The 14,754-nt window shown below is 44.0% G+C and overlaps 1 protein-coding gene across 1 annotated transcript in view; it reads left to right on the forward strand.

Moving 5' to 3' along the window:
- VCAN (versican) overlaps nt 1-14,754 on the forward strand; it is a 153,414-nt gene that overhangs the window by 47,858 nt on the left and 90,802 nt on the right. Inside the window, exon 6 of the mRNA XM_090038210.1 lies at nt 7,563-7,856. Within this exon, the coding sequence (XP_089894336.1) occupies nt 7,563-7,856 (294 nt within the window). The remainder of the gene's footprint in view (nt 1-7,562; nt 7,857-14,754) is intronic.

Consider the following 14,754-nt stretch of genomic DNA (forward strand, 5'->3'; position numbering starts at 1 on the left):
TAAATTAAGCTTCAGCAAAACGAAGTTTGTAACAAAACCACCTGATAAGCCTCTAGATCCAAAGCTTTTTGGCAGGAGGGTGGTAGCGAGTCAACCTTTGTCTTCAATAAAAACCTTGCCTTCCCTGTCTAGCTTGTTGAATTTGACAGAAATAAAAAAGAAACTTTAGTCACATGCCTTTTTTAAAATAAGTAATGCAAACACAGAGAGCAGGAAAATCCTGGGGATCTTTGAGTCCTCTGGCTGCAGAGGGCAGGCTCTCAATCTGCTGCTTGATTTGGAAAGGGGGCCAAAGATAATACACATTGCATTATTGTCTGTAATCTAAACATTGTCATGGTTTCCATTTCACCCCTGCTATTACAGGGCATGACCAGGGCTAGTTTTTTCTCCACTTATCCTCTAGATCCTGGAGCTTGCCCAGGCAGTTTTGCTGAGTTATTTCTCAGTGTGGAATCCAGCTAAGAAAACATTACAGATTGCTTTTAACTGAAAGAAAAATCAATACTCCCTTGCTTTGGTTTTGGAAGCTACGTCATTCCTTTGCCTGCCAGATGAGTTTTCTGTTTATTCCCTGAATGTGTGAAGAAGTATACTCCTGATGTTTTGATTGGGAAACCTTGCCACTTTCAAACAGTATAATTAAGTAGCTCAAGATCTAGGATAGGGTTAATCCCTCTTTTAAGTATGAAACTTAATACCATCATTAGTGCTCAGGAGTTATTTTTAGAGAAGGCATTACTAGTTTAATTATATGTTATTAGCTTCACCGGCAACTTTTAAGTTTCTTAGAGGAAATCTGTTTGTAAGGGCCAAATTCTCTTCTCTACTAGGTATATCAGTGTTGTGAAAGGTAGGATTGGAACCTAAATGAAGTTCCTTTCCCAAATCTAGTTGATGGCCTCAGGTCAATTTTGATGTAGAGACTTGGGAAATAGGGTGCAGAACCTGATTTTCCCTAGTGAATCTTTGTCATTTCCACAGGAAATTCCTTGAAGAGTTAGAAGTTCTTCTTTTAAACACGAATGCCCGTTCCTCTTAAAACACCTATCATCAGTCCCTAAGTTAATGGAGTAGCGTGTAGACATAAGAGGGGAACAATATGGCTCCTTGAATAAGTTATGCTACTGTGAAAGAAGCAACCAGAGGTACAATGAATGAGGATGGCCCTCTCTTTAGCTACCTCATAGTGTCCAGAGCCTGTGAGCAGGGAGTACAGGATAGTACATCCCTTCCCTACAGTACATAGGGAGGCTGCCTGCACTTACTGAACAAAGAGAATGTGAAATGCTTCATTTGTGCCCTCAACGCTTCCCATACCAGCATGATGACTGTTTAGTAAAGTGTCCCCTGTAGCACATGGCTACAGTGTTGCAAGGTGGCAGTACGTGGCTCACATTTCCTATAAGAGTACTAAAGGACGCCTCAAGGAACTATCACAGCAATCCGGCATATGCTTTGTTGCTAGTATAATTCATATCAATAAGTCTGTTGGAAACCTTTTCCCTCCTCTCTTTCAGTGGACAGATGTAATTTTTTTTTTTACTGTAGTTTAGGAAAATTGCCAAGCAACTGCTAGATATTTTTAGGTATATATAACAAGAATCATCAGTCACAGTTTTTTTTCTTCGGCATGATGGTTTTGTACTCTGCTTTCAAATGCAGGGGAAATTAACACTACAACAGCCTTTATTTCTTTTTAAATTGGACAGGCTCACAGCAGACTAACTTTTTAGTGTCAGTGTCTGGTAATTGGAATTCAGCTTTAAGTGTGCTGTTGGACTGGTTTAAAATGAGCAGCTTTGGATTCTTAGCATCTCATCCCTGCTGGTACAAATACAAACTGCTATGTTTTAACATCGTTAACCACTATGGGATAACAATAAAAGTATTTTGCTGATTGCTTTGGCAACTTTTGCATTCTTTGTGCCTTCACCTTTCCAAAACTTTTAATAAGTCTAATAAGTGGAAATGGACATAAAGCTTCACTATTTTTTTTATGGCTGGACCTACTTTAATTAGTCTACATTTTTCTTTAAATGTATTTTTTGTTTTAACATTTATGAAGTTTTGCTCATAAACTGAACTTCAGACACAGATGGTATCTGTGTGAAAGCAGCAGACTTTGGATAATTGTCCAACTAGGCCCCAGGTCTGTTAGACCAATTCAGTAGATTAAAAGTCATTATATCCACTGTACAAATGTGCAGCATTATCAATTTGGCAAAAGCAGGCAGGTTTCAAGTTTTGCACTCATAAAAATTTCCTTATGGAATAGTGAAAGGTGAATATTGAACAGGGTGGGTCTCTCTTGCATGAACACAATTTACAACCATAAAAATGTCCATCCCACCAATTTCAGGGTAAAGCCAGCAGCAAAAGACACAAGTACTCAGACTTATATGTAGAATCTAATGTGTGGATATGAAAATATGGGCACAAATTCTGTGGGACATGCTGTGCCTTTTACACCAAAGTCGATACATTAGGCTGGCTGAATAAATACACATAAATATTCATTTAAAATTTCCTTAAGTGTCATTTTGGTCTGGTTGGAACAACTGTTGCACACTCAGCATGGACCAGCTTCTTGTGCCTTGTTACACATCTATTCTTTAGGCAGCTCCTGGAGCTATTAATCCCTGGGTTGTCCACACATTAACACCTGAAACTAGTTTTAAGCACACTTCAGGCATCTTAAATTTACACCACTCCAGGGCAGGTTTCTCTCTGATCCGTGTTACCCAGCTCATGTTCCATTAATGTGTGGCCACTCCCCACAGATCAACCAACCACGTTGCAGCCCTCCAGCACCCCAAGATGCAGAATCCCCTCCCTCACCCTTCTGTTCTCTGTGGACAAACTTTACACCCCCTGAACTCTACTGTCCAGGGGCAGTTGTGGCACCAAGCCAACTCCCACTCTTCCCCCAGGGGTGTAACCTTCCCACCCTCAGGGCTGCAACCCCATGAAAACAGCCTGCAGAGCACAGCTAGCCGGGTTGCGGGGCACGGGTGGATGTAGGAGTGGGGTCTGGTTGTGGGGAACAAAAGAGCCCAATTGGGTCCCCATGAATTAGGGCTTCCTTCCCAGGACAGGGGAAGTAGCTCTTCCAAAAGTGCCTTCCCTCGCTGCTTTTACTTCCCAGCTGCTCTGGGAAGCATGACTAGAACCCTTCCACCCCAATCCCAAATCCCAATTTAGTAAAATATGAGTTTTTTAATTGAGTTCCTCTTTATTTCTTTTTACATTTTTTTTTTTAATTTTATCCTTCAGATGTTGACTCTTCTCTACCCTTCCCCCATCCCATTTCTTTTCCACCTCAGATTTTGTTACCCACCCCCATTACACCTCTTTCATGATCTTGTTCCCCCAACCCATCTCTTCTCCCTCAAGAGCAGGGTGGCTCACCAGCCCTGTAGCAGCAACTCATAGCTGTAGATCCTAGTCAGGAAGCTGCTTGTTAGCCCTCTGGTGGCAAGTCACAGCTGTGCAGGTGTGGGGACAATCAGAGAAGGTTTTTAGCCTTACGGTGTGATTGCTCCAAACTCATCTGTCCCCAACACTGATCAACATTTTAGCAGCTCAAAGTGCAACATGTACTAAGACCCTTAGTTGGTGTAAGTCAATGAAATCAATAGAGCAACTTTGTTCGGCACCCCCTAAGAATCCATCTGTGTACATAGACTTTTTTCTTTCCATCCATGTACTAAATTTCTCTTAGGCAGATGACATGAGGGTGATTAGTTTTATTTGCTTTCGGATATGTCACATCTGTGGCTCTTACGCCATTAGCAAATCATTCAAAATACATTATTTGGAAGACTGTTTTACTTCACTTGTACAGTATAACTTAATGTTCTCTGGTAATAAAGAGCATATTATTTTCCTTTTTAATAATCTTTTTTTGATACGCTTCCATTTCTTATCTACTTAGGGCTGAGTTCTCCTAGGCTGTTATGTGGGTCCATAATTTTTGGCCTTCAAAGCAAAGGAAGAAAATTAGAGCTGGTGCTTTAGGGAGGACCTTTGTTTACTGTTCCAGTGCTGTATGTTGCTCCTGTGGAGAAAATGTGGAGACAGTGTCATGCCTCTATACTTGACTCTGCAGTGCTTTACATATGGGAACTAGCATGCAGACAGGAGCAGGCTGACCCCATGAAAGTTATGTAGTAGCAAGCATACTTCTTCTGTGCTCTCAGAATAGCATTTTGCCTCCTGGGCAATATAATTCTGTGCTTTCCCTTGCCCTGAATGGTGCCTAACAGACATAATTTAACCTTTAATGGCTACATTAATTTACCCCTAAGTTAGAAATTCCTTGCAATTCGTATGAGGAAACTCATGCTATGAAATTGATATTACAGCTGTAATAACAAATCACAATGTTTCTACCTAGGAGAAAAAAAATTGGCACACTGCCTCCTTTCACACTTACATTCCTTTCAGTCCTAAAACAAGTGTAATATTGATTTGAAAGAAACCACTCTGGGTGATGCAGTCTCTCCGTCTGCCTTTTGCTAAGTTGTCTTGAGACAAATGCATAGCTGAGATAAATCACATGTCCAGTGTGGTTGCACACCTCTCCCCAGCAATACTAACCTTGTATTCTGATCCAAAATAGATGAGAAAAATATCAACATTTCATAATAAGCTTGAATTTACACTACCCTCCTAAATTGAATATTTTAAGTCTCATTAGCTGCAGTATACTGCAGATCCAAAAAATAGGAAGCTGTCAAATACGGCACTGTTCCCACTCTGTGAATTTTGAGACTTGAATCATGTTGTAATTATCTTGATGGGTGAAAGAGTGGCTCTCTTAGAACACGTTTATATGGTTTTCCCAGTGCTCCCTGAGTAGCTGCTCTTGTTGGGGCCTGCTCACCGGCTTATCCAGAGCAATGCATCAGACTTTGTAATGAGTAAGTGAAACAGTATTGAGGACGCCCTCTGCTGCCATTTTCAAAATGTCTTCTTCTGTTGAATTTGTGAACTGCTGCTAGGATCACTCTTATTCAGGCTCTTTGCTAGTTTTGGTGTGTGTGAAGTGAGGCAAGAATTTAGTCCTAAGGGCTAAGTATAGACAATCAAAAAGCCCAAGGCTGAATCAATTCAGTCTTTGCAGGTTAGTTAAGATGCAGAGATTAAACTGAAAAGCAACTGAACAGACATTCATTTTTGATTCGGGAAATGCACCCACATTTCTGCAGTGGCTCAGGCCAGAAGCGAGGGGTGGGTGCTACAGAATACCTCCCAGCCTGCTGGCCACTGCCAAAGGGAAGGGACTGAAGCTCCAAGGCTTTTCCCCACTCACTGCTGGAGCAGTGGGGATGTGGCTAGGCCCCAGCCTGGAGCTAACACACTGGAGTATGGGGATTTAAATCCACTCCCTGGCCCACATGGGACCCCATCCTGAGTCTGCCTGGGTGGAGGTGGAGGGGCAGTGCTTGCCAGGCTTCTGCCCCGGCAATCCCTGCTCAAGGGGTGGGGAGGGCAGCCCTGCCAGGCTGAGGAAGGGGTGGGTGGGGAAAAAGGTAGCAGCATTGAGTAAGAATAGTCCTTTCTCTGAAGCAAGCATGTGTTGTACACAGCAATTTGCAACCTCAAGCACACAACAAAGAACAACCAAAAATCTTTGCCTAAGCTAAGATACAGTTCAGTAAAATGCACTGAGCTGTCACATAGCTTAGTCTAACTTAAAATGGAGTGTAATAAACCAAAAAGACAAAAGAAAGCCTTGCATAAGTCTTACAGAAGAGCGTCTCCTTACCACCAGGTATGCTTCTTGGGGAATCAACAGGTGGTCTTAGGTGTTGGAGGTCCCAGTGCTCACAGGTGGCAGGGGACCAATCCCTCCAGCCCCGGTTCCCCAGCCTCTTCCCTCTCCCTCATGGCCTGGGGGAGCTGAGAGGATTACACCCCCTCTGTCTCCCCTTATCAGCTTGCCAGCCTCAGTCTCTGCCAGTGGTGGGAGGGGTAGAGCCTGCTGGTCTCCTGCTGTTTTATAATGTAAATGTAGTTCTCTGCTTTCTCTGATCACACCAGCTAAAGCAGTCCCTCTCAGACTGTTGTCTGCCCATGTCCTGCTCCAGCAGAGAGCAGGGGGTGTGGATAGCACACTGAGCTGAGGAAGGAGGGATTAAAGCCCCTTTTGGACCTCAGCCAGGGTTTGCCTGGGGAGGCAGTTGCTCTCAGGCTGTTGCCCACCCTGTACCTCCCACCCCCACCCACTCCACTCCAATGCAGAAAAGTGTGGCAGGGGCTAGCCCCCAGACAGACCCAGCTGTGGTCCCCTGCAGGGTTCCCCACCCCCACCCCCTTGTCAGCCAGCCCTCACTTCTCCAGCAAGGGAGCAGAGGGGCGGGGCCAACCCTGCACTCTGGAGTAGACAGCACAGTACAGCCCAGGGCTGCAAAGCATGCTGGGACGTTGGGGGACTGTGATTTGACTTGAAACAGGAAAGGGTCTGGGACAGAAGTTTCATAAGCCAGTTTGACCTAAATCAGTTAATTCTGATACTACATTCATCCAGGTTTATCTTAAAACAAGTTCAGCCATTTTGAAACTGGCTTATACACACTGAGCTTCTGTTCTGTTACCGGCTTATACCAGTTTCTGATCACTTAAACCAGGTTGTGTGTAACTGCTGTCCCTAGCCAAAGAGCACCAGGAAAGCAGTGTAGAAATAGTCTCTGTAGAGTTCTAGACATACCTAAAACTCAAAACCAAAAAGGGGCCGGGGGGTGATAAAAAGGAAAGAAAATAGATCATATATTGATCATATACATCAAAAGCATGTTAATTATTCTGGGTCAAACCCCATCAGTAATTATAAAGGAAAAGACATTGTTTGGAGAGTATTGTTCACTTGAAGCCAAACTACACAAAGGGTCTTCAGGTCTAGTTTCTCCCTCTCAGGTAAATCATAAATTTGGGGGTAAATATAAATTGATCCAGTGCCTATTTTCATCTTTTTTTTTTCATGTGGGATTGTCAGGAGTCAGCTTTTAGAAATATACCACTGGAAACTAATTTACAGCAGCCAATAAAGTTAACTTACTTTCTTTGTACCTCAAGTGAGATCCATGGGAAAGGCCAAGGAAAAGTCTGCAAATATAATGGAACTGATTTGCTTTTCTTGAGAAAGTACACATTATCAAGCCAGTTTTAATGAGTGCAGTGGTTTCACAGCTCTGCCTACAGCCCACAGATTCAAGTAGAAATCACATATGGGCTGTATGGCTCCCATAACTTCTGTTTGCATGTTGAGGTTGGGATTCTGTCTCCAGCCATTCCCTCATGCATATAGTCAATGTTTGTGCTTTGTGTTGGATGGGTAAGTTACACATAAATTAGGGCAGACTTGCTTTTATGGTCACAGCCTGGATATGGAAAAATGGAGGACACTTGTTTTGGGTATTTATATTGGACTGGGGGGAAAGGAAAATTGAGTTGATAAGCAAGACTAAGCCTAAACCTTCATTATGGAGAGGCCGTCATAATTGGAGCATCTAGAGAGAAATGTTCAGTGAGATTCATTCTTGTTTGTATCCCATTAGGTACTGTGTTCCATGTAACTGTGCCTGACAAGCTAACCTTTGAAGAAGCTAAAGAGGAATGTGAAAAAAGAAACGCAGTCCTTGCTACAGTTGCAGAGCTGTATGCTGCCTGGAGGATAGGCTATGACCAGTGTGACTTTGGCTGGCTGGCTGATGGCAGTGTTCGCTATCCTGCATCTGTGGCTAGACCTCAATGTGGAGGAGGTTTACTTGGGGTGAGAACCCTATATCGCTATGAGAACCAAACAGGCTTTCCTTTGCCAGACACAAAGTTTGATGCCTACTGCTTTCAAGGTAAACTGTTTTATTATTATTATTATTATTATTATTACTTTATTATTATTGTAAGAGTATACAACAATCAAAACCCTGAAATGTCCAGTTCCTTATGGAGCATACATTTTATAATAGAAAGATTAAATTACTTTGACTTTACAAAAAAAGCAAGGAAGCCAAATAAAACCAAATCCATTAAAATAACATTATGGTTGACAGACAGGATGCTGTGAAGAGAGGAAGTGTTAACATAAGGTTTTAATCTGTACCCAGTGTGTATCAGTATGGTGATGCACATTTTTCTACAATCAGCCAGGCTTAAATGGGTTTCCTAGTGCTTTGGGACTGTAGGCAATGCAACCAAAATATGGCTAAGTTAAATTCTGAGGTCTTTTGCAACCCTTAATCACAGTAGTGATATAAATGAAATCTTTATTACCATGCCCGCTCATTAATAAAGTTAATGAGTAAAGAATAAGTTAAAGTTTTGGGGCTGGGTCTTTAATTCAGGATATCTACTATTCTGGTGCTCTAATCAATGACTTTGGACTGTGGACTGCATCAGAAAAGTGAATTCAGTCTATTCTGCCTTCCCTCTAATGATGTCTAAGTTACAGAAACACATTGATAAGCCTTCCATAGCACTGGTCTTTTCTGCTCAAGCTTTAGAAGTTAATGCATTAATATCTTTAGATCCTAAATTCAATCTCTGCTGATTACAGCTCACCTAGGTGATTGGTATAAAATGATATGCTGACTGCTGTCAACTCAAACTGAAATCATTAGAAGTTGAAGTGTCTCATTTCCCCTCTACTCTGAATGCATCAGATCTTGCAAAATTTTGCACACAGAAATAATCCCATTGGCTTCAAGGAAGTATCATGTAAGAGTAAGGATTACTTACATATAGGATTGGACTTTGAGTCTGGCAGCTCCAATGGGAGATAACAATGGTATATTTATGATTATTTTAAAGCATAATGGGTGAAATTTGCCTTGACTTTGAGGAGTTGATTATTGTCCCCCACTGGGCTGCAGTGGCATTTGTTTTGAGGAAGTGGGCAGGCCTGAGACCTATTTCTCGGCTAGGGTTTCATCTTTTCAACCCAACTTTACCTTATTCACATGGGCTACCTACAGATGTTAAAAAGCCCTGCAAAGAGCGCTTTACTTTCAGCTTGGTTTGCCCCTTTGCCAAGCATAGCACATGCCCAGAAGAGGCATAGCATTAGTTTGACCCAGCTCACCCAAATGTCTGTAAAAACTGGGCACTTCAGCAGGGTGTTTTGGTGCTTTTATCTAAAGCTGATTCAGTCAGCTGAAGCTCCATATCTATACAGACACTAGGGGAGCTGGGTCAAACTGATGCAATGATCCTTCCTGTAAAGTGCTGCTCTTTTGTTTTTTCACATCTGTCAGTGGCCATGGTGTCCAGTTACTTGGCATTAGGCTTGTGGAATAAATTTCAGCCTATGAAAACAGAATTTGCACTTTATGCTTTGACTCTACTTTCTATAAGTTTCACTTAAGAGAAATGTTATTGACATACATTGGGACTTAAAAGGGTGTGTTTGTGCCGGGCGAAGCTGTGCTGCGCAGAGATGTACACAGAGCTAGTTCTGTGCACCCTAGTTTCTGGAAGCACTAGGGCTCTGTTAGAGTCGGGCTATGCCTGTGCTAATAAGACCTGTTTTTCAGAACAGCTGAAGCCCTAGTATGCTACCACAGCTACACTGCTTCTTATACCAGAGTTAGCTTGCACAGAGTTAGCACAGGGTATCTCTGCATAGTTCTGCCTTATACTTTACAGTCATGCTCAAAATTTCCTTTACAAGTACTTGCTTGGAGTCCATTTTTTAATCTGCTCTTTTTTGTGCTTCCAAAGCAATTTTCACAGGCGTAAAGATTTTTATCAACTTGTAAACCAAAATATAAGCAACCTATAAGTTAAACTCTTACAGGAACAGTGATTAAACAAACAAACACGGCTTGGGTGAACAGCAGTTTTTCTTCAGAATGTTTTCTGTCTTCCAATTTAAAATTAATACAGTATTGAATTATCACTAAATAAGATTTAGTGTTAGTCTGCTGACCCAGAATTCGCCAAACACCTCCCTATTTTTTTATAGAGACACCTAAATATATGCCTATGGCCATAGTCTGTTAAGATCTTAAATTTGCCAGGTGCCTCTTGAGAGTTGCTACATTGTTTTCAAAAGAAGGTAGAGGAAGTCAAACCCTCTCAGAAAGTGCTCAATACCTGGCAGGAATAAGTATCATTGACATCAGTAGCATATTTACCTGAGCAATAGAGTGCTGAATAAAGGTGAAATAGTTTCATAGTTTTTTAGGGGCTGGAAGGGACTTTACAGATCATCACGTTCAGGCCCACTGCATTTGGGCAGGAAAGACCACTGGGGTCAGATGACCCCAGCAAGATGGGCATCAAGACACTTTTTGAAGATCGCCAGGGTGGGTGATGCTACCATCTCTGTGGGAAGCCTGTTCTAAACCCTCGGCACTCAACTTGTAAAGAAGTTTTTTCTTATGTCTTGTCTGAAGTGATCTTCAATCAGTTTATGCTCATTGTATCTAGTCCTCCCCTGGGGGGCTTTGGTGAACAAATGCTCCTCCGGGCCCTGATGTACTCCCCAGATATATTTACAGGCTGTCATCAAGTCCCTCTGAGTCTCCTCTTCTCCAGGCTAAACAGTCCCAAGTCTTTCAGCCTCTCCTGGTCTCTAGGCCTCTAATCATGGAGGATGAAATCTGTGTGTGGCCCCTGCGCATCCACTCAGGGGAAAAGGGGGCTAGTATGGAGCTCTGTCCCCTTTCACCACCTCAGGGCTGTGCACAATAGTAGTTCCTGCACTTTTGCTAACCACTCTCCCCTTAAGAACGGGATTTCAAAAAAAAGCAAAAAAAAGCAGGGAAGTGAAAGGAACAGAGAGAGCCTGCCAGGAAAACAGGGTTAGAGTGCAGGTGGGAACAGACTTCTCTGGCAGAATGAGATTGCTGCCTTTTTGTACAGTGGAGACAGTGCTAGGGAAGAATCTGTTCTTTATTGTTAACAGTCTCTCTCTATCTCTATGGCGAGGTGGCTGCTCGCTCAGGGCTATGGTTTGAAAGCAGAGCTGGCTGAAGAACAAGAATTCCTTGAAAGCTTTTAAGGTTTGTTTTTGATCCACACTGGAATGAAACTAAAACCTTTTTTTTTGGAAGAAAAGCATATGTGTGTGTGTCCAACTTCAGAATACTTAGTAGACAGGTGGTTAGTGCACTCACCTGGGATACTGGTGAGGCAGGTTTAGATTCCTGCTCTGAATCAGGCAGAGCCTGACTTGGCCTCTCCTTGAATGTCCTAACCACTAGGATACAGTCTGTTTGGAGGGATCTCACTTTGGCTTTGACTCCAAATCCCATCCTGGGCCTAAGAAATTTACTTGGCAGATGTTTTGTTTAAAAGTTCCAAACCAGCTCTATCGAAAAGTCACAGTTAAACCCATGAAAGTACTGGGCGGTTCTCTGTGATACAATAATCCCTGATCTGAAGTTCAGCCATAACTGCATTTTTTTCTGTTTGAGCACATCCTTTACAGCAGTTGCCACACTGTGCAGTCTTGGTTGTCTTTGACCTCAGAAAGACTATAAAACTTTGATTCCCCAAAGAGAACCTCATCAGATTGCTTACATCTCTCTTAATATCTTTATAATGTATTTTTAATTGCATTGTTATGTTTCTCCCCAGCTTGAAGACTCAGTCAAATAAGCAAATAACTTTGTGTTAATGAAAAGGACACAACCCTCCCCCCCAAAATGATTGTTACATTCATTTATTAGATCAGAGGCTGCTAATTGGAAACATATTGTGTTGCCCTGTGAGCAAGGCAAAAATCAAGCTGAGTTATCTAGGTAGCACCAGTGCCTAAAAAGTCTGCAAAACAGATGTTGTACAGTTAAAAGTGGTGATGTCACATTTTTACTGTGTCCCAGTAAAGTTTCCTCTGCCTCCTGCCTGAAAGTTGGTGAAGTTCCCACTGACTCAACTTCTTGAATGTTACAGCCATATGTTGTGCTGTAGTGAAATGCCAATGATTAAGGACCTGAGTCTGCCACTTTCACTCATGCTGAATGTCACGGAGTCACGCAGGTGCCCCGTGACTGTGAGGGTGATTGGCAGAGCTGCCAACCACCCAGGCAGCTCAGGTGCCGGTTGCCAGGGTGACCAGCTGGGGCACGTGGCCAGAAGGGGGCAGGGCCCGGCCTTTATAAACAGCTTAGGCCGAAGCCTGCCTCACAGTTCCATTCTGGCTGCCGCAGGAGCAGGAGCTCTGCGGCTGAGCTGAGCAGCCCGAGGCAAGTGGGGCAGCCTTACCAAACTTACCGGCTGCAATGATGCAGGGAACAAGATCACCTTCAAGGGCAGGTAGATTCGGAGGACCGGGTGAGGCTATTGGGGAGCGAGGAGGCCTCAGCAGGGCCCCCCCAACAGCTTGGGGGGTTCCGGAAGATCGTGCCAGGGAGGCACAGGCCCCAGAGGGGGCGAGGCCCCAGAGGGGCGAGGCGCAAGGTGCGCGGTGGTATTGGGCCCCAGAGAGGGCGAGGCCCCAGAGGGGGCGAGGCGCAAGGTGCGCGGTATTGGGCCCCAGAGGGGGCGGGGCCCCAGAGGGGGTGAGGCGCAAGGTGCGCGGTATTGGGCCCCAGAGGGGGCGAGGCCCCAGAGGGGGCGAGGCGCAAGGTGCGCGGTATTGGGCCCCAGAGGGGGCGAGGCCCCAGAGGGGGCGAGGTACAGAGGCAATAGCGCCGGCCCAATGGCGCCGAGATTAGGGCGGTGGTAAGGCCGGCCCAAGGGTGCCGAGAGTTGGGTGGCGGGGGCGCTATAGGCCCCGTGGGGCGCCAGGTGGCCGAGAGGCACCCGCAGTGATAGCGCCGGCCCAATGGCGCCGAGACAAGGGCGGCGGTAATGCCGGCCCGATGGCGCCGAGAGTGGGGCGGTGGTGGCGCTATAGACCCTGTGGGGCGCCAGGTGGCCGAGAGGCACCCGACGGGCAAGGGACAAGACAAACGTCCCCCGGAACAGCTGCGAGGCTTGGGGCGTGCTAAAGGGGAGGTTGGAGGCACGCGTAGCCCTTAAGGCGGGGCACAGATAGACACCCCATTGGGGAGTAGAGATAGGAACAACGATACCGTCCACCAGGGAAACAGGCAGCCTCCATACTATATATATTAGACATCAAAGTCGTGGCGGGCGAGATTCTGAGGGTGCTACGTTCACCCTAACGTGACGGTGAGTGGCGCTGGGGAGTTTCACGGCCGCCCTTAGCGCCCGCTCCCTCACACTGAATAATATTATACTCTTTGAGTAGCCCCTCTGAAATCTGTGGGACACATATAAACAGATGCTTCTCATCCCCAGGAAGGTTAGCTGAATCTGGCCCTAACAAGCCATCTGGGGAACCAGACTTCTTAAATACTTCAGAGCAAAAGATTTGTGTGAGGAGAAATGTTTATATTAATCATGATAAAAACAATCCTTATACCAGTATTTAAAATTGGAGACATCTTTCTTCAGCTTATCTTGAAGTATTGTTTATGACCAGAACTTGCTGGAAAATTTCTATTATATTTATTTTAATTTTATTGTTAAATGTAGAAGAAAGCCCCCACATTTTGAAGAATTCTAGTCTAAAAATTGAATTATATAGTTATTTTTTTAAAAATAATACAAGCCAGTAATACAAACATTAAGTTCAAATTACAAGGCACTAGTTGTTAGCTTCAAATAAAATCACAAGTCAGGACAAAAATCTAATTATAGTACAGTTACATTCAGGATTTTGTTTAGTTTGCTTTCCAGTTGCAAACCTATTTCATACAAATTGCATTGAGTCTGTAAAATAAAAGAGCTCAGACTAATAATTTAAGATTTGAAATCTATACTCTTGTTTTAAATATCACTTTGATCATGCATTTCTTTTCTTTCTCCTCAACAGAAACCATATGACTCTATTTCTAAAATGCTAGTGATTTTTTTCACATTTTGTTCCTTATGTTAGTTTGTTCTCTTCTTTTTTACCGGCAATTATTTTATTGTAGTCTTTCCCCAAATACTTGCTTTTAGTCTCTGATTATACAGGGTGCTTAAGTATGTGCCTACAGTAACTTGAGTTGGATTACCTGTGAGCTACATTGGCACGTCCTGACAAATGTGCATTTCCCCGGAGATAAATAGCAGTGGCACATTGTTGTGCTGCTGCTACTTGTCTCTAGGGAAACCCCCGTGCACATGTGCTCTGGTGCACAGCAAGTTGCCCCAGGTGGGGTAAGGGAGGCTGGAACCAGCACTGGGGATGCCCCTGGGGGCATCCTGGGGCTCCAGTTGTGGCGATCCGGGTGCACAGAGCCTGGCCGGCAGCTAGAGTGTGGCTGTGGCCAGCCAAGCTCATTTTGGGTAGCGCACATTGCCAGCACATGCACCGTCTTGCTTTTTTCTGCCACAGATTTTTTTGACACCGGGATCTCCTGGTGTCAAAAACCCCCACCACACTGCAAATTAGCAGTGTGGTGAATGCCTGCATGTGCGGCACTTGCGGTTTGTGGCGCTGCAGATGGGTTTGCAGGGATGCAAACCACATGTATATGATCGTCTGGACATGCCCCATGTAATTATATAATTTATCACTTCAGGACCATCATCAGAAAGAGTCCCTTGTGCATTAAATCAAAGATATTTTTGGTGGAAGAGGGAACATTTAGTTTAATAATTGTTGTTTTATTTTGGATTCAACGCTTCAATTTAGATTTGGCATTTCATTTCAAACTGTCTCCTTGTTTTGGCCCTTTCGTTTCTTTTCAGCTTTGCTCTGTCATTCCCAGAACTACGGTCTGAGAACTGTCATAGTAGATCTGGGAGACC

The sequence above is a fragment of the Crocodylus siamensis genome, chromosome 3 (assembly GCF_052110815.1).
Source record: "Crocodylus siamensis isolate JL-2025a chromosome 3, ASM5211081v1, whole genome shotgun sequence".
Taxonomy (NCBI): Eukaryota; Metazoa; Chordata; order Crocodylia; family Crocodylidae; genus Crocodylus; species Crocodylus siamensis.